The sequence below is a fragment of the Arabidopsis lyrata genome (genome assembly GCF_000004255.2).
Source record: "Arabidopsis lyrata subsp. lyrata unplaced genomic scaffold ARALYscaffold_6, whole genome shotgun sequence".
Lineage (NCBI taxonomy): Eukaryota > Viridiplantae > Streptophyta > Magnoliopsida > Brassicales > Brassicaceae > Arabidopsis > Arabidopsis lyrata.
The window spans coordinates 19,510,365-19,528,766 of NW_003302550.1; the positions used below are offsets into that span (position 1 = coordinate 19,510,365).

Consider the following 18,402-nt stretch of genomic DNA (forward strand, 5'->3'; position numbering starts at 1 on the left):
CAAGCCTAAGTGCTTCTAAAATCAAGCCAAAGTGCTTCTTTTAATTTTTTTTTTTTCTGCAATTTAAAAAAAAAAAAAAAAAAAATTTCCGTTTTATATCTTCAAAATATCTTTGTTTTTTATTTTATTAAAAAAAAAAAAAATAACAACAACAAAAAAAAAAAAATCATCGTGGTCTTCTTCTTCAAGACAAGGTTCATCACCTTTTGTGGCGTCGTCCACCACCACACCACCTTGATCTGACCTACCTTGCTCTGATACCATGTAGAGATTGATGAGAGTTTAGAATCATAAAAATAGTATATTGACTCTCATAATGATAAAGGTTATGATACATATGTTTATATAAAGAAGAGAAAGGTAAACCTAATTAATCTAGTTTCCTAATATACACAAATACATAAATGAGATAATTATTAGAAATATATTTAAAGATATTCTAGATTATTCTAGATCCTTCTATATAGCCCACCACTTTAAAACACGAGGATTTTTCGTGTCCCATCCGTCCGCAGGCTGAGCATTTGCGAGAAGGATCTTTGTTCCCTGGTCCAAATCTAGACGTTCCATTAAAGCTTGGACTGCGTTTACTAAGATCGCGTGTGAATACGGAGCCCAGACCGGAGACTTGAGAGGCAAAGCCCATAACAGCTACATCAGGCGTTGCGGTGGAGAGGAGCGTCTCGTTCTGAGAGATGGTTTGGTATACAGTATCCAGGTCCGGGAGAGGAGTGATGGCGCAAATCTGTGAGCGGATTGCACCATGAGCAGAGTCATCCAAACCGGAGAGAAAATCGTGAACCCGAAGCATCTCAAGTTCTTTGTCGCGGGCTGTGTTGAGATCACACTCACACTTGCCGCAGCTGCAACGCTTCGAGTTCATACAATCTGAAATTCCGTCCCACAGTTTTGTCAATCTTCCAAAGTATTCATCAATAGTGGAGCCGTTCTGTTTGCAGTTAGCTAGCGAATTGCGGAGTTGCTGAAGTCGTGCGCCACTTTTGACAGAGAAACGCTTCCGTATAAGATCCCAGAGGTCTTTCGCAACTTCACATGTTGAAAGTGTGGTGCGAAGTTTAGGTTCGATGGTCAGTTTGATCCAACCAACGATCAAGTGGTTATTAGCTGTCCAGTCTTCGAATTCCGGTGCATCGGAGGCGGGTTTCGAAATACTTCCATCAAGGAAGCCAAACTTCTTGCGAGAGCTGATGGCCATACGGAAGTTCATGGCCCATTCGTCATAATTCAGTCCACTTAGAAGAGGTTGAGAAATCACAGCCCCTGGATTGTCGTTAGAAGTCAGATCATAAGGTGAGATTGTCTTGTGCTTCGGATTGGTAGTCGCCAAGGCCATCGTTGAATCAGACTTGAAGAAAAGAGAAACGTTTCAAGGTTGCTCTGTTTTAATAAGAGAGAAAGAAAAAAAAAAAAAACAGAGTAATAGAGAGATAACGGAGCCGAGAGGCGTAGAAGAAGAAACGCAAAGAGATAACAAAGGAGCCGAGAGGCTTAATCCAGAGAAATTGGCGTGGATGTTCTGTTTTTAAAAGAAAAAAAAACAGAGTAAGAATAGAAGAAGAGGAAGAAGAGGCCGAGAGGCTTTCTTTAAGGAAAAAAAATTTAGGGTTTTCATGATCTTTGCTCTGAGACCATGTCAAACAAGAGAATAGAAGAAGATTTAACTTATCTTGCTAAGACCCTAAGGTCGAGTATTTATACAAAAGATCAAAGCCCCCAATTACATGACTTGGGGATAAAGGCAAATATACTAAAGAGATTTGAATGTATCTTGTAGAATAGGAAAATATCCTCAATATAATTGTTTTGTACATACTACAAGAAATTTTATTTGACTAAAACTCGATAGGAATACGATTAAACAATAAATTGATTGTTACATGAACAAATTTTCTCAAATTAATGCTATTTTTTAATAATAATATTATGTTTAACATTTAACTCGTGAAGTATGTTGGAATGTACACACGGTTTTATCGAATTTAAATCAAAGATGATACAATTCAAGATAAAAATCTAATGTTACCTTTTTTTAAAAATTATGGAATAAACCGAAAATAACCTAAATCGAACCAAACTGAATTGCATATGGTTTTTATGTTCTTTTATTTTTTTCTAAAACTGATAAACCGTAAGATCTAAAAAATCAAATCGTAACCAATCTGAATCATATATAGTTTTTCTATAGTTTAAATTTTTTATAAAACCAATAAAATGTACGGAAATACGAAAATAACCGATCAAAATAACAAGAATGATTTTTTGTAATTTATTATTATGGACACGTGGCATTCGCTGGCGTGTTGACGTGAGGAAAGGATGAAGAGAATTTGCCAACTTTCATATATATGATTACACCACATAAAAAAAGCTACTTAATCTGATCCACCATAAATAGTCACCTAAATGTTGCAGGAGTGATAGAGAGCATAAGATAATCTAAAAGCATAAATCGATTATATCAAAGATTTTGAATATTTTTTTCCGTGCTCGTGAGCTCGTTAGATAGGTTGCGAAAACTCTTCTCCATGCTCGAAAGCTCATTATAAAGTTGAAACTTCTCAACTTTATTAATCAAAATCAAAATCAATAACAACTAAGAGACCTAAGAAAGCTATTTATAAAAACTATGAAATATATATTCAAATCTCTCGCTGCATCATCGTTGCATATTTTGGTTACAAATTTCTTCTAAACTCATAGGAGTCAAATCTTCTTCTCCCCAGCACAAGTTACCCTTGAGATACAAGAATCTTGTACACTCACTGACGCCACTTTTAATGATATCTTTGCGTTCAACATGCTCGCCAATACCACCACTGGCCAATCCTTTAAAAGCTATATATATATATATGTAGAGGATTGAATTTTTGGCCTTGAGCGGCGCTTACTCACTCGTTTCTATCGTCACTTTCACAATCTTCAACTTTGAGAGATCCTCCTGAAACAACAACAACAGTTTTGAAACAACAGTCATGAAACACTCAGTGGTCTGTGCAATGATATGCAAAAACAAAACAAAAAACAATACACTTGCATCTGAAATCGTCCTATCATTTTTATAAACCGAAAACTGCAAGTACAAACGAATTCAGTGTGTGTCCAGCAACTCTGATCCCTCCACATGCATCATAAGAAAACATATATCACACTTATTTCTGAAATGATTATGAGCTAAATAAAACTTATGCTGTGTGGAAACCATTCATACCAGGTAAAACCGTTCGCTATCATCGAAAGCATCTGAGGGCCATGCAATCAGGTAATCCGCCATCCACCAAACTGTCATCGTGAGGTGAGAAGTGCACGCTGGTGGTCTCTTCCTATGCAACATAATTCAATCAGCAAAGTGAGATTTATACTATACTCAATGAACAATGCACCACAATTCAATCACTCTTAGTTAGTTACCTTTAACTCTAGCAGTAGAAAAAATCACATCCAAAAGGAGACAGCCCTGTTCATCAACTCGAACCTGAAAGGTTTGCATCAGACGGCAGGTAACTGTATCGCGTGCAGCCTAAATTATCCAGTAAGAAGAAGTACCACAGCACATCATGTTGAATTTGATCAGACGATGGCCTCAAAGTTTGTACCATGTGGTATGATAACATATATATACACATTATGTTTGTCAAGAGATCGACATCGACAGAAGAGACTAGTTTATCTACATACCTCCTTCATATTGTAGACCCAATCCAGCATAACGGTTGACCAAAGGACGATCATCATATCCTATATATAAAAGTAGGATGGCTTAGAAGAAACAGGTCTAAACGGGTCTGTGTAATTATTTTAGCCCATTTCACAATTTGTTTAGATTTTTATGTATAAAAACATTGATGACATTGTTAATAACAAATGCACAACTCAATGATTATGAAAAACAATAATTAACAAGTCTAAATTAGAAAATATTCTAACTAATTTCTGATCATTTTTAATTCTACAAACACCAATATTTAAAAAATCAAAAACCATTATTAATAATCTGCACATGAATCGTTGACCATATATATATGCATATAAAGAATAAAGTAAATGATATATTTAAAATCGTAAGAACCCGGAAAAAAAGACTTCATAGTTTCTACTAGTTTTTCAGTGTTTAAATTAAATGATGTTGGTAATGTTTAGAAACTTTAGTTAATTTGCTGACATAATTTTTTTTTTAATAGAAAACCTCCAACATAAATTTAGATGGAATGAATTTAAATTTTATGATTTTATTTACTCCATTTGTGATTGACGCACAATCCAAGTCTAGTATAACACACAGACTGATATATAATTTAAAACTACAACTTATAGTATGCCTCTACTTTAAAGTTAATCATCATGTCAACACATATTCTAAAGTATACTTTTTCCGTATCATTTTAAATGATGTTTTAGAGTAAATATTTGGTTTCATTTAAAGTAAAGTTTTCAACTTTCTATATAAAAATGTATTTTAATATTTTTTGACCAATAATATTTTACGGTATATTTTTATTTGTTGAATTAGTTGTAATTAATGATGGTCACCGGCCAAAGATATGACTTGTTTTCTTATTTTTTTTGTTTCCATTAATCTTGGATTTATAAGTTATTTTCTGAAATTCGAGTTAATCTCCTTTTTTTTTTTTTAGAAGTTGGTGCCAAATTTAATTCATTCAATTGATATATTTTTGGTTTAGTCAGGTTAATCAGAAAAATAGTATAACTCGTACATATAAATGTAATGATTTTGTTGATTTTTTAAAACTATGCTCTTTCCTTCACGACAACTGAAGTTGCATTTTATTATTACACTTTTTAAATTGTCTAATTGACATCAAAATTTGTCAAAACAAAAAAAATACTATTACTATAAGTCTATAACACAAACATTGGGAAAATGGTACCCACACGCACCCACCCTAAATGGGTCGGATCCAAAGGACAGTCTCGTAACTGCAAATTCACGCCACGTCATACAAACAAACGGTTTGCTGATCCAAACACGCCGTCATTTAGCCCGGAAGCGCGTGAACTTTCACGCGCCTTCACCTCTCTCTCTCTATCTCACCCAATCAGATCGTTTTAATGGTTAGTTTAATCGATCTTCTTCTTCGTCAAGTATCTCAAAATCAAAAACAAGTTTGCTTCATTCATACTTCAAATTCTCCACTCTCTGCTTATGTAAACGAGATTTTCAACGGAGACGTAGAGAGAGACGACGACGACGGAGAAGGAGGAGGCTTCGTCGACAATGCGAGAATGGCTCAGTATAGACAATCAGGAACGGAGAGGTTTTTGGGAGGTCGAAGCGGTTACAATCCTTATGTCAACGGCGGAGCTTCGTCAGATCATGTAGCGATCGGGATCCGTAACGGCGGTGGTGGTAATTTCGGAGTTGTAAATCAGCACGGGAAAGCTAGTCGATGGCGGCGATCTACTCGATTAGATAGGAATCGTCGTTGCGGTGTTGGCTCTTTGGTGTTTGTTCTTTGTGTTGTGCTCGTTGTTTGTGTCTCAGCTTACTATTATTTCTCTGGTTATACTAATTTTGGCAAAGATGATAAAGGTCAGTTCGATTTCTCTCGAGCTAGATCCTCTTTTGGTTGATAGGAACTGGATTCGAGAAATTGATGTTTGAATAGGATAAGGAAGAAGCTGATGCATTGTATTACGTTTATGCAGGAATTGATACATCTGAAGGTGATTTTCTTACGAATGTGTCAAGAACTGATCCATTGAAAATACTGAAGTTTGGTCATGGTTCAGTGTTACATGGACGAGATTCGAGATATTGGGATAAGGATGATAGAAGACGGGATGAAGATTATAATGAGGATGATGTAGAGGATAAATCTGTTGTTGAGGAGAGGTCAGTGTCTGAAGTGAAAAAGGATGTATCGCTGCGGAATCCTTTGAAAGGTTCGGATTGGAAGGGAGTTGGTTTTTACAATGAAGCTGGACGTGATGAGCTGAAGAAATATGAAGTGGAGTATCAGGCTTCTCTTGTAAAAGGTGGTCAATCTTTGAAGGAGAATGATGGGCATCATCAGCCATTTGATACAGAATCTAATGAAGATGATTCAATTGATTCTCATGATACTCAAGGGGATGAATATGTTGATATGGGGCATGATGGGGATGAAAATGAGGAATCACACAAAGATAATCATAGGCACAATGAGGATGGTGCTACTGAAGAATCTCACAAAGAGAATGCATCTGTTTTTCTTCATTCCACGACCAAGCATCAGAAAATTGAAAAGATTCATGGAGCAACTTCAAAAAGGTCACGTGGGAAGTCTTCTCTTGTTGGTGCGGGTGGTAAGTCCGGGAAAACAGCACAAACTGATACAAAAAGACGAGCGCGAAGTCACAGATTTTCAGGTAATGTCTTATAATTAGCTGAGTTAAAGAACATATTCTGGGCTCTTGCTTCTCAGAATACTCTTGTTGTTTAAATCTTATAGGCGTATCTTGTGAGATGAAGCTGTTGAATTCCAGTCAACAAATAAAAGAGCCTTTGAAAACTCAAAATTTTGCTGCACCCTCCTTACAATACATAGAGATGGAGGATAAACCTGATGGAGAAGAACAGTGGGAGCCTAAATTTGCAGGTCACCAGAGTTTACAGGAACGAGAAGACTCTTTCTTGGTTCAAGAGCAGAAAATCCATTGTGGCTTTGTCAAATCCCCTGAAGGATTGCCAAGCACTGGATTTGACCTGACAGAAGATGATGCTAACTATATCAGTAGATGTCACATCGCTGTGATATCCTGTATTTTTGGAAATTCTGATCGTTTGAGGCATCCTGCTAATAAAATGGTATGATAATGTAAGCCCTTGATGTATTTTCATGTTGTATTTTTCTTCTTATTTCCACATCTAGAATTTGAAATTCCTAACTACTATTCTCTGTTAGCATCGGGTTAGGTACATGGAAATAGCCCATCCTACATACATGGAGACTTAAGACAATTTGTAGCACTTAGATACTCACTAGCTGAGATTTGCTAGCTGAGTTTGACCAACTGTTGAACCTGACCTGGATAGCAGTAAACTAGTTTTGGGCAACTAGATTAAGATGCGTAGTTGACAGTTGTATTTGAGTGCAAAATATCAAAAAAAAATTATTGGTTGCAGAAGAATATCTCGTGATGTATTTATAATTGCCATAGCCAGACATGCAAATGCTGAGTTATGAATAGTTGAATGCCAGGCATTTGTTTGTTTGATGGGTGTTTCTGTATCCATGAATTCAACCATCTGTTAAGCTCTATGCCCATCAGGACATTAACATTGGTTCCAGTGACTTGTTAGTAGCTTCTTTGTTCATTTTTGCGTGTTTATCTTCACATATTTTAAGGATCCGCAATAGATGCATATTCCTTTTTGTACGTGGTTTTCTTTTTTTACACGCTGATATCATCAATTTATATTCATTACTTTTGCTAACCTGGGATTTCTCTCTTCGTTTAGGTAAGTAGTTTGTCAAGAAAAGATGTTTGCTTCGTTGTGTTTGTGGACGAGATTACCATGCAAACACTTTCTGCCGAAGGCCAAGTACCTGACGGAGCTGGATTCGTTGGTCTGTGGAAATTGGTTGTGGTGAGGAATCTTCCTTACGCAGATATGCGGAGGGTAGGGAAAATACCAAAACTGTTACCACACAGACTTTTCCCTTCGGCAAGGTGAGACTCATGTCGTAGGGATAGGTTTCAATAAGTCTAACTAGCACAATTTTCTCCTGCAGATACAATTAGCCAAAGTTAGAGCGACTAGACAAGCACTTCTCAGTTTAGTATGAATGAGAATCTAGTGGAGAGGATATTAGTTGTCTAGTATATTTATAGTTTCCACAGTAAGCTACAAATGCAAGAGTCAAAATCTGAATACGTTAAAGTTTAGATGTTGGAAGTTGTTTTGGTTACCCACCTAAAGCTCTACAATTCAAAACAGAAACTCATCCGATGTATATTCTTTAGGTATTCAATCTGGTTAGACAGCAAGTTACGTCTCCAGTTGGACCCCCTAGTCATCCTGGAATACTTTCTGTGGCGTGAAGGGCACGAGTATGCTATCTCCAACCATTACGACCGCCATTGCCTATGGGAAGAGGTTGCACAAAACAAGAAGCTGAACAAGTACAATCACACTGTCATTGATCAGCAGTTTGAGTTTTACCAGGCTGACGGGCTGACGAGATTCAATGCTTCAGATCCCAACAAGCTTCTTCCCAGCAGTAAGTTCTGTTCGATAACTGCTATAAGAAATGATTAAAACCCTTCTTAGGGGGCTTTTTCTGTAGTTTGTAGCCATAGCTGCTTGTGTTTTCTGATAACATAGATGATGAATGATTAGAAAGAAACTGGTTAATAATAAACAAAAAAAAATGACTAGTGTGAGTTGAAAAGTAGCAAAACTGTATCAAGCATGGTAAAGAAGTAGAAGTCTGCTAACGATTTGCTTCTGAAACTATGCTAATGAGTGCATGTGGAATTTCACATTTACAGTTTTGCCAATGGTGTGCATTTGTATTTGAATGACTGCAGCCAACTTTTATTCCAGTCTTCATATTAAGCTTTCATCGTGGGTTTAATGCTTATTACCACCGAGCTAGGCTATGGTCGTCCAATGGATGTATTCAGTACATTTATATGTTTTTCTTTTCTCACTGTGACTATAATTCTCCTTGTGTATGCTGTTTGCAGATGTTCCAGAAGGGTCTTTCATTGTACGAGAACATACCCCCATGTCAAACCTATTCTCTTGTCTTTGGTTCAACGAAGTTGAGCGCTTCACTCCCCGAGATCAGCTGAGCTTTGCATACACCTACCAGAAATTAACAAGGATGAATCCTGACACTCCATTTAATCTTCACATGTTCAAGGTACAAGATTCATGTTTTAATAACCCTCAATGAAACTATTATGATTCCATATTGACCTGCCTGATGCTTATAGATATCAGTGGATTTGGCTTTTTTTCCACTTTTAAGCTGGGTTTAAGGGTAGATAGAGATCTTCGACCTACAGATTTGTGAAAAATGGAGTCTTATAGTATGGTCTGTAAAATATAAAAACTTGCATCAGAGCCGAAAATATGAAACTAGTATCATGGGTTTGTAGAAAGTGATGAATACGAATGTAAGATGGGTTGAATGATCTGTTCTACTTGAATCAAATCTCTACGTAGGAAAGTGTCGCTATGCAGGTTTGGCCATTATGTTGATAGTTAGGTTCATAACATAATCCTGAGTGAAACGCGTATCGAGAAGAAAAATTCATAAGTCTTTTCCCTTCTGTGAAAATTTCAGGATTGCGAGAGGAGAAAAATCACCAAATTGTTTCGTCACAGATCAGAAGAGAAGCGAAACCTTATACAAGCAGCAACACAATAACAGACCACTTTTTGAATGCTGTATAGTATCGCGGCTGTACTGACTGTGAGTAAGAGTAAAACACCACAGTTATTTTTCTGAGACCAACATTGTTGTGAGAAGATCGACACACACGTTTCAGGTGAGAACCCAGTTTAGGGGTATACGAATGTGATGTGATTTTAAGAAAGAGAGAGGGCGAGGTGTTTCAATTGAAAAAAAAAAGAAAGAAAGAAAGAAAGAGAGGCCAATTCAATTCATTAACAGTCGTCTCAATGTTTTATTCAATTCATTGCTTCAGTAGGCTTGTAGTTTGTATCTGTATGATTGCAACAAGATCTCATAAAGTTCTGATTGATTATCGCGAAAGCAATTTCCGGTTTGGGTTTCTCTTGTCCTTGCCACCACTAGTTCGGTTCTGATTAATCAGGGTTCAATCACATATACGTGTATATAAACAGTTTCTCCAAACAAGTGACACATGACATTTCCGAAGAACCCAACTTTTCAGTATAACAAAAGATATTGTGAAAAATGGCTCAGCTACCTATAAGAAATTAAGAATGCCGTCTCTCTTCAGCCGATGATACCAAACGCAATGCTCTTAGGCGCTGAAGACCTTGAGGGATAGATTATATATATATACATGTATATGTGGCGAAACAATCTTAAGAACGTAATGAACTCTCTTGTCTTCGGAGTGGTACAGCTTCAAGATCATCTTCTAGTTGCTTGGTTTGACGAGCAGGCCGTGGTGACTTTGCAGACTCTTGGCGTCTTAGACTGAGAATGATGCCGTCCTGCGCAAACCCGTTACTGTCTTCTGAATGTTTTGGAATTCTCAGAAGCAGATGATTATCGTCTGATGATAAATCTGCATTTTGGTCGCTGTTAATAATCGAATTATGAACAAAGCATGAAATGATCATCTCCTACAAACAACCAAGAAACAAAATGCTTACTTCCTTTAGACTCGCTATCAACCATGTCCGTTGTTGTGTGAAGAAGAAAAGTTCCAGATAGGATTGTGACGAACCCACACAGCTCTGTAAAGATCTGTGTTCCGTTCTGCCGATCCCAATCCTGTTTAGGCATTGCAATCACCAGACAAAAAAAAAAAAACCAGATCTTATTCTTGTTTATGGCCTCAATCGTTTTGTTTGCAAGGTGTTTCTTTGTTTACTTGTAAACAGAAATGCCGAAAATGGCAACGCAGCAGCAGAGCAGCTTAGCATATAAGGAGTATAGAAGAAAAAAGAAACAAGTAATACCTTAAACATGATGACACTAGCCAAGATTGTCAATGACGTGAACATAACGTAATATATGGGGGAAACCACTGCCGTGTTGAACGTATCTAGCGCCTACCAGTGAAAAAAGTGAAAACTCGAAATGAATTTATCCTAAACAAGCATTTCATCCCATAGCATTTACCAGAGAAATTTTTGTAGAATTGGCACTTTCACTTACCTTGTTTAGATAGTTCATTTGTGTTATTACGCACATAAGAACTATCACAGTGAAGACCCATGTTTGCGGGTATCCTAATTGATTCGTTCCAGAAAAAGTGAGTTTCAACGCTATTCCAAGCGCCTTGACGCTCATAACCTGTTTGCAAACGGTCATGAATATTTTCACTCCAACGGTAAATGTATGTAACAACATGCAAGATTATAGAGTGATCACGTACCGATAATGATCCTATAAGAGAGCAAACACCGATATATACCATGACATGGGATTGCCCGTAAAGTGGTATAAATTGAACTATAAGTACAATAGCTGCTCCTACCACAGCCGCAGCGTAGAAGAGAAAAGCTGTTAAAGAACACACAATGTGTCACGAAACTATCATATAAATCTTAATTACGAGATTGGGCTTTGAAAGAGGACAGAGAGAGGTGTGTACCAGGTTCTGTTGCAAGATTCCATACTTCTAAAACGGAATCAATATCTTGTTCTTGTGGAGCATGTAACACGATTGTTACCGAACCAACGATACATAAAGCACAACCAAGGATCCCGAAAGTGTGCAACTTTTCTTGTAAGATGATATGTGCAAGAGAAGCACTGCAAAAACACAATCAAAAAGGCTCTATAACTCAATATACAACTTGGATCATTAGGACTACCTAATGTAAAAGACTACCTACCTAGCCTAGAAAACACATATGTTATGCGAAACTTACGAGTTTATTCACACCTGATAATAATGCTAAGCGCGCCAAGAGGAGTAACTAGAATGGCAGGTGCAAACGCATACGCAGCAAAGTTTGCAATTTCCCCCACAATCACTACAAAACAAGCAAAGATTGTGTCTACCATAAATGCCACCACAATCTTCCAAGAAACAATAATGCCAACACCGCATTGCACAGCTAAACCGATAACTCGATACCTCAGGTAAGAAAATTCTTAAACAAATCATGTAAGAATCAAGGAAACTCACTTGTTATCATGCCTATCCACCAAAGAGGCTCAAGCAAGTAAGAATAACCTCCTGACCCTACACATATGTCACCACCAAATTTAGCCAAACAAAAACTGTAAAATATTTACGAGACTTGAGACCATTGCAAAGAAAGCTTCAATTTTTGCCACTTAAACCTCAATAAGTCTCCATTTCAAACACACATTACAAGTGAAGCTCACACAGATTGATCAATAGACATTCTTAAACCCAAATTACTAAAAGCAGAGATAAACCTGCCCTGAGACCAGAAGCACCAGCTTTCTTAAGTCCTTTCTTCTTGACAATGAAGCTAGCACCAATGAATAAGCTTGAAGATAAAGCCAACACTAAACCCTTTACATTATCAGACGACATTCCTTTATACGCATCTCTCCAACTTCCACTAGAATCCACCATTGCTTCTATAGAACAAAACAAAACCCTAAACCCCTACAAATTCGACCCACAAGGCCAAAGACCCGAGCTTTGGCTACTGGGTATTCTCAATTCTGCGATTGACAGTGAAAAGTCGAAAGCTTTCAGATCTTGAACCCAAGTCGGTGGCTTTGGGTATGGAGATGATTTAGTGGTTCGAGAGCAAATGTTGTAGATCACAAAAAGTGACAGTGGAAGAGAAGAAGAAAGTGAAGTGATGAAGCATCTAAGAAGACGCGTAACAACGCAAGAATCCAATAAGAAGAGAAAGGTAGATATGCGTATGCGTGGTTTGCAATTGCATAGTGAACTGGTGAGAAAAGGTTAGTCTTTTGGAAGCTTTCTCTTTTATTTTGTCTTTCACTTTACACGTCTTCAATATTATTGTGTGTGTATTGTTGTTTATCAAAACGAAACACTAGATTCATTAAGATTTTAGTGAAGGAAGAATATAAAAAATTTCATAAATATTTTTGTCAACGAAGAATAGAAAAAATGTAAGGAGAGTGATATCTTGTCATTTTTCTCCTCTAGGGAGAGATCACTTCCACTTATTTTTTCAGAAATTGTTCTCATCATAGTCCTTTAGTATGGAGAAAATCTTAGTATCTTCCTCCTTTCTTATGGAGAATGATGCTAAAAATTTCGCCTCGACAGCATTACAAAGATTTCTGCTACAAGGAAGACTAATGCTGCCAAGAACGAAAAGCGTTTTCATCTGGTAACCTTGCTTGAGAGCATAGACTGATGAAGTCTGCTAAATCATTGGAGACGTACTCAAATTTAGTAGATCTTGAAAACCGTGTAGAGTTTCTTTTGATACAACTTAGAAGTATCTGTTATCTGCGGCGTGCTGCTTCTACTCCAAGTTCTGCTGGCGTGAATAGAGGGGTTGATAAGCTTTAAGCTTGTCACGAAGACAAGCCTCTCTCACTCTTATTCCGGTTGTTGGTTAATTACTACTCTCTATTATTTGTTTGTTTACTATGATAGATTGATGACTTTATCTCTCGCCGTCCGCTCTCGATGTTTTACTTCTTCTAGTTGAGAACTATTTTGCTATTGATTTTTACTCCTTTTCATTCTGTTTTCATTGGATCATTCATATATATAGAGGATGAAATTGTGTTATGTTATGTTAGAGATTGTACCTTTTTTTTATTGGAATGTTGAAGTCGAATGTTATGTTAACTATCCAATAAAATTTTGTTAAGAAAGAATATGCAATCTTTATTAACACTCAAAGAATCGATACAATTTGTCTTTCGAAAGAGCTCTAGAACATCTCTCTAGATCATCTCTCTCTACAATGACACATGCGTCACTGATACAACAAACAAATGGATAAACTTCTACAGAAACAATACTCAAGCCTATATACACAATATACGCGTGTCTTCACTTGATTTCTTCTCTTCACTTCTCACACGTACGACTCCTTTGCTTTCTTTTCTGGCACGTGTGACCTCGCTTTCTTATATACAGTTAGAGATGTTAATATGGGTAAACTCACCCTCTTTAGATTCATCCAAACCCATCCCATTTACTGTAAATCCATTTATGTTTCATTGACCCATTTAAATCCATTTAGACCCATATAACATTGTTTTGTTCAAAACAATAATATAATCAATAATTATTTAATTGATTATTTAAATTTTACATATTATTTTATTAAATTTAATTGATAAATAATGATATAACTGTACTTATTATGTTGTTGAAAAATAATATAGTTTTGAGAAAATGTAATTTTGCGATTTAGGCGGAAAACACGGTTTTACGATTTTGTGATTTGGTGACAAAACACAATTTCACGATTTTGGCAAAAAAACGATGTTTGGTGGAAAATAGTTTATGGTGATTAAATGCAATTTTGCGTTTTTGGTGGAAAATTGCGGATTTAGGTTTTGGCGGAAAACATTATCTTATGATATGAGATGTTTTGGTGATAAAACGCTATTTTGCGATTTTTTGCGAGAAAACACGGTTTTGCGATTTTGGCGGGAAAACGCAGGTTTACGGTTTTGGCGGAAAACACGTTTTGTGATTTTGGCGGGAAAACATGATTTTACGATTTTGGCGGAAAAATTTGGATTTACGGTTTTAGCGGGAAAACACGATTTTGTGGGAGAATATGTTTTGTGATAAAACGTAATTTTTTTTTATTTTGGCGGGAAAATACAGTTTTACGTATTTAAAAAAAATATTCAAATCAAAAATTGAATTTAAGTAGAATAGTTTAGTTTTAATGTATTTAATATATTGCTCTATTATTTTAGTTATTAAGATATTAACATTTTTTAAATAAAGATAACTAATATAAATGGGCTTAAATGGGTATCCATTTATTTATGTGAAACCCCATTTAATAAATGGGTTTAATTAGGGTAACCCATTTAATCCTGTTTAATATTTTTTCGGACTAATTTTTCTTATACATACCCATTTATTAAATGGGATTTCATGCCCAAGTAAGTTAACATCCCTATATACAGTTGGTGAAGCTCTGGCACGTATGACTTCTGCTTTCTTATATACACTTGGCGAGGCTTATCAATACCCCGTCCCTTCAAAATGAAGCTTGTGCTCAAGCTAATAGTGAAGGATATTGACGATGCAATTCTCTGAAAACTTCCCAAGAATCTTCATGGTCTGGTAAACCTCTCCAATGAACCAACCCTTCTAATACATCCTTGCTCCTTGTCATTGTAACCTGTCTTTAGAATCTTTTCTGGTTCAATGATCAACTCTTCATTATCGTTAAACACGTCAGGTAAAGCAATAACCTGAATACTTGATGATTGCCCCCCAAAAATTTCTTTAATTGTGATACGTGAAACACATGATGTCCTTTTTACTTCTCAAGTAATTGGAGTCTATATGCAACTTTACCAATACGTTCCATTACTGATAGTGAAAATTTACAACCATTGCCTTCTACCTAACAAATAGGACATAAATAAAATACATTTCTTATAATTTACAACCAATGGTTGAAAACACTATACTTGGAAATGTGCATAATTTACTGAATCTGTTCCTTAATAGTTTGGTTATTCCATACTCAGATCTTTCCAAATTTGTTAGGCAAAGGCAATGGTTGTAACAACCCTGCATGTGATAATGTTGAGTATTTAAGCCTTTGAGAAATGTCACACTCCGAGACAAACTTATGAATATCCTTTTAGTCATACGAAAACAAACATGCAAGTTTTGCACACAAAAAGAAATTAAAGAAAGGAAGAGTGTTAACACAAATATTGGAAAAAAGAGTATCATATTAACACACATCTTATAATAGGATCAGAGCAAAAAGATACTCAAATCTAACACCTAGAATCATAATTAAGGATTTAAAAACCAGAAAACCAAGTTAATTTTTTTTTTTAAAACTTATGATAAGGAACATAACCTCCTCTAACCGAGAAGCCAAAGTCTATCACTATTATCAGAGAATTGTCCTAACTCCTAAGATGTGTGACTATAATAATTCTATTTTTAAACTGCCATGCATCAAAAATAAATATTAAATTTTAGAAACGAAAACTACAATTTAAACGAAAATGGTTTCTCAACTTTCATTTATACCGAAAAAATGTTGATTATAACATTAACGCTTTTGTAACATACATATGTATAAAACATATAAATATGACACTATATAGTTTTACTAACTTCATAACAAAAAACAAATAATTAAACGATTAGCAAAAATATTTAATAAATTTTCTTTGAGACTAAAAATGAAGACGGCTGTTTTGTTTTTAACTCTTCTAATTCTTGTTTTTTCATGTAAGTCTAAATTAATATATTGAGGATAGTATGTAAAATATTAATTAACATCTACTAAAATATTAATTTAATAATCTCACATATATTTTAGAAATTTACAGGTACATCATTAGTTATAAAAGAATCTAATTTCGAAGAGAGAGCATATCCTTCCCATCTAGCAGCGACTCCTCCAATTGATCAATCTGCCTCTAACAAAAATCTTGGATTCTCTTCTGGCTGCAACCCAAAGTGTTTTTGTTATAATTGCACAAAGAAATATGTCTCAAACAAAAATCTTGTATTCTCTTCTGGCTGCAACCAAAAGTGTTTTTGTTATAATTGCGCAAAGAGTTGTTTTAGAAGGGGAAGGACGGTACAAAGTTGTCAAGGATTTGTTTGTCGATGCCATTATGGGCAACATCCATAAGACATTGTAAATTTGTTGTAAAATTCATAAAAAAAAAATTAAAAATAATTACTATGTACTGTTATTTGTTATAATTATTTTAGAGTATTGAACATAATAAAAAATAGATACGTGCAGGATTTCATATTTTAAAAAATATGTTTTATAAAATATATAATCAATTTGTTTGTTTTTCAGTAGTATTTAAGAAATTGTTTTGTTTTTTGTTTTTTTGGGAATTAGATAATAGGATATATACCATAATATTAGAAATTTATTACTTAATTATATTCTGTATTTTAAATAAGAATTGGTACACAAATTTGTTTTCTGTTTGATTAGTTATACATTTAGAATAGAAATATAAGTTAAAAATTAGACTATAAACATATTAAAAACTCTAAACGTTAAATAGTTTTTCAACATGAAATTTGTGCGGAGTAAGAGACTTTTTTTTTGGGCAAAGCGGAGCGAGAGACTAATTTACGAATTTGTAAAACAATAAAGAGAAGTTTCACAAGTGGATCCCAAATGAATGACCAAATTGTCAAGTCACATACATCATACAAATGAGGGGCTGACGATCTATTTCCCCCCAATAACTATGACATCAAGCCAGATGAAGCCCGATCTATGACTCTGTTCTATATGTCCCCGAATCAAAAGTTCTAATCATATATCTCCCCGAATTAAAAGTTTGAAATCCAGATGTCCCCGCGTCTGGATTACTTCGGTTTGCGTCGTAAACCCGAGACCAAACCATTTCTTCCCAAGAACAAACCGGGAAAACAACCCAACTCTAATACAAAACCCGACCCAGAAGTTGTTTTCTCAAAATCCCCAAAAACGAGAATTCGTTTTCTAAGAACCCTAAATTCTCAAAATCCCCAAATTTCGATTTTAAAAACCAAATCGAGTTTCAAGATGAGCAATGTATCAACCAATTCGACAGGATCTTCAAGTGTTCGTGGAAGAGGAAGAGTTCTCGGTGTGCCAAAAAACTGTTGGTGTGGGGAAGTAATCGTGGCACTAACCTCCAAATCCGATACCAATCCTTACCGGAGATACTTTCGGTGTGGTTTTGCTGCCGAAAATAGGGTAATTTCAAGCTTTTATCCTCTGTTTTTCCTAATTATGATTCGGATAATCAAAGCTTGAAATTTTTTTGTAGCTAAGGAACGATGAACACAAATTCAAATGGGTTGATGAAGCTTTGGTCAACGAGATAGAGACATTGAAAGCAAAGAATGCTGGACTTGAGCAGCAGCTAAAAGAGCTTATAACAGAGAGTTTGGAGTTTGAAAAGATGGTTTGCGAGAAGGTTCAAATGAAGATGGAGAACGAGTTACTTGAGAAGGTTGAAGATGCTTTGGCTGAATCCAATGCAAGCAATAAGAAGATGCTGATTGTTGTACTGATAGGGTGTATGATCATGATTGGATGCAGCAAACTACTAGGTTAACTTAGAGAATGATGTTCTTGGTGTGTTAATGATGTTTGTTGGTTTGATTTTGTACTTTTGATTTATACTTAAGACCAAATCTGTGGTATAATGTATGATGTTTGTGTTAATGTATCATGTTTCTCTTTTCTCTTTGATTCTAGACATAAAACAAGTGAAGCTAACGTTTCCATTAATGAAGCATAAGTCAAGTTACAACCAAATAAAGCCGAATAGAACACAAGTTCACATACCAAAAAAGACACAGGGATACATAAGTTTATGTGGTCGAAAATCAGAATGAGACAACCACAAATGAGTACCCTAATTCTACATAGCTATTCCTAATACTTGATCAAGCTTGAGTGAGGGAACCTTGACTTGGTTCAGGTTGAGAAGACTGCAAACCATCATGAGAAGTCTACAAAAAGAAGATAAAAAAAATGTGACATTGTTAGTGTCTCACAAATTCCACAATACCACAAATTAAAGAAAATGAAACACATACCTT

The 18,402-nt window shown here is 35.6% G+C and overlaps 3 protein-coding genes across 3 annotated transcripts; 2 read left to right on the forward strand and 1 right to left on the reverse strand.

Moving 5' to 3' along the window:
• The first annotated feature begins 5,042 nt into the window (after positions 1-5,042).
• On the forward strand, positions 5,043-9,768 carry LOC9310648. The gene is made up of 7 exons (XM_002872407.2): positions 5,043-5,569; positions 5,686-6,387; positions 6,471-6,826; positions 7,481-7,692; positions 7,987-8,243; positions 8,713-8,891; positions 9,318-9,768. Exons 1-7 carry the CDS (start codon positions 5,089-5,091, stop codon positions 9,399-9,401), a joined length of 2,271 nt encoding a protein of 756 aa, XP_002872453.2. The 5' UTR covers positions 5,043-5,088; the 3' UTR covers positions 9,402-9,768.
• Positions 9,769-9,791: 23 nt separating this feature from the next.
• LOC9308523 (probable magnesium transporter NIPA5) lies at positions 9,792-12,626 on the reverse strand. Its single transcript, XM_021021704.1, has 9 exons — positions 12,087-12,626; positions 11,830-11,886; positions 11,584-11,674; positions 11,290-11,450; positions 11,071-11,198; positions 10,851-10,988; positions 10,652-10,744; positions 10,343-10,463; positions 9,792-10,254 (listed from the first exon to the last, which is right to left on the reverse strand). Exons 1-9 carry the CDS (start codon positions 12,247-12,249, stop codon positions 10,049-10,051), a joined length of 1,158 nt encoding a protein of 385 aa, XP_020877363.1. The 5' UTR covers positions 12,250-12,626; the 3' UTR covers positions 9,792-10,048.
• Positions 12,627-16,013: 3,387 nt separating this feature from the next.
• LOC9310649 (putative defensin-like protein 211) lies at positions 16,014-16,516 on the forward strand. Its single transcript, XM_002872408.2, has 2 exons — positions 16,014-16,062; positions 16,164-16,516. Exons 1-2 carry the CDS (start codon positions 16,014-16,016, stop codon positions 16,469-16,471), a joined length of 357 nt encoding a protein of 118 aa, XP_002872454.1. The 3' UTR covers positions 16,472-16,516.
• The last annotated feature ends 1,886 nt before the right edge of the window (positions 16,517-18,402 follow it).

What these genes read in the sequence shown, in the direction of transcription:
- LOC9310648 (XM_002872407.2), top strand. Translation starts at nt 5,089, where the DNA reads ATGGTTAGTTTAATCGATCTTCTTCTTCGTCAAGTATCTCAAAATCAA. An exon ending in GCGAAGTCACAGATTTTCAG is followed by an intron (nt 6,388 to 6,470) that starts GTAATGTCTTAT and finishes TAAATCTTATAG; the next exon opens with GCGTATCTTGTGAGATGAAG. An exon ending in GGCATCCTGCTAATAAAATG is followed by an intron (nt 6,827 to 7,480) that starts GTATGATAATGT and finishes CTCTTCGTTTAG; the next exon opens with GTAAGTAGTTTGTCAAGAAA.
- LOC9310649 (XM_002872408.2), top strand. Translation starts at nt 16,014, where the DNA reads ATGAAGACGGCTGTTTTGTTTTTAACTCTTCTAATTCTTGTTTTTTCA. An exon ending in TCTAATTCTTGTTTTTTCAT is followed by an intron (nt 16,063 to 16,163) that starts GTAAGTCTAAAT and finishes AGAAATTTACAG; the next exon opens with GTACATCATTAGTTATAAAA.
- LOC9308523 (XM_021021704.1), bottom strand. Translation starts at nt 12,249, where the DNA reads ATGGTGGATTCTAGTGGAAGTTGGAGAGATGCGTATAAAGGAATGTCG. An exon ending in GAATCTTGCAACAGAACCTG is followed by an intron (nt 11,199 to 11,289) that starts GTACACACCTCT and finishes GTTCTTTAACAG; the next exon opens with CTTTTCTCTTCTACGCTGCG. An exon ending in TGATAGCGAGTCTAAAGGAA is followed by an intron (nt 10,255 to 10,342) that starts GTAAGCATTTTG and finishes ACCAAAATGCAG; the next exon opens with ATTTATCATCAGACGATAAT.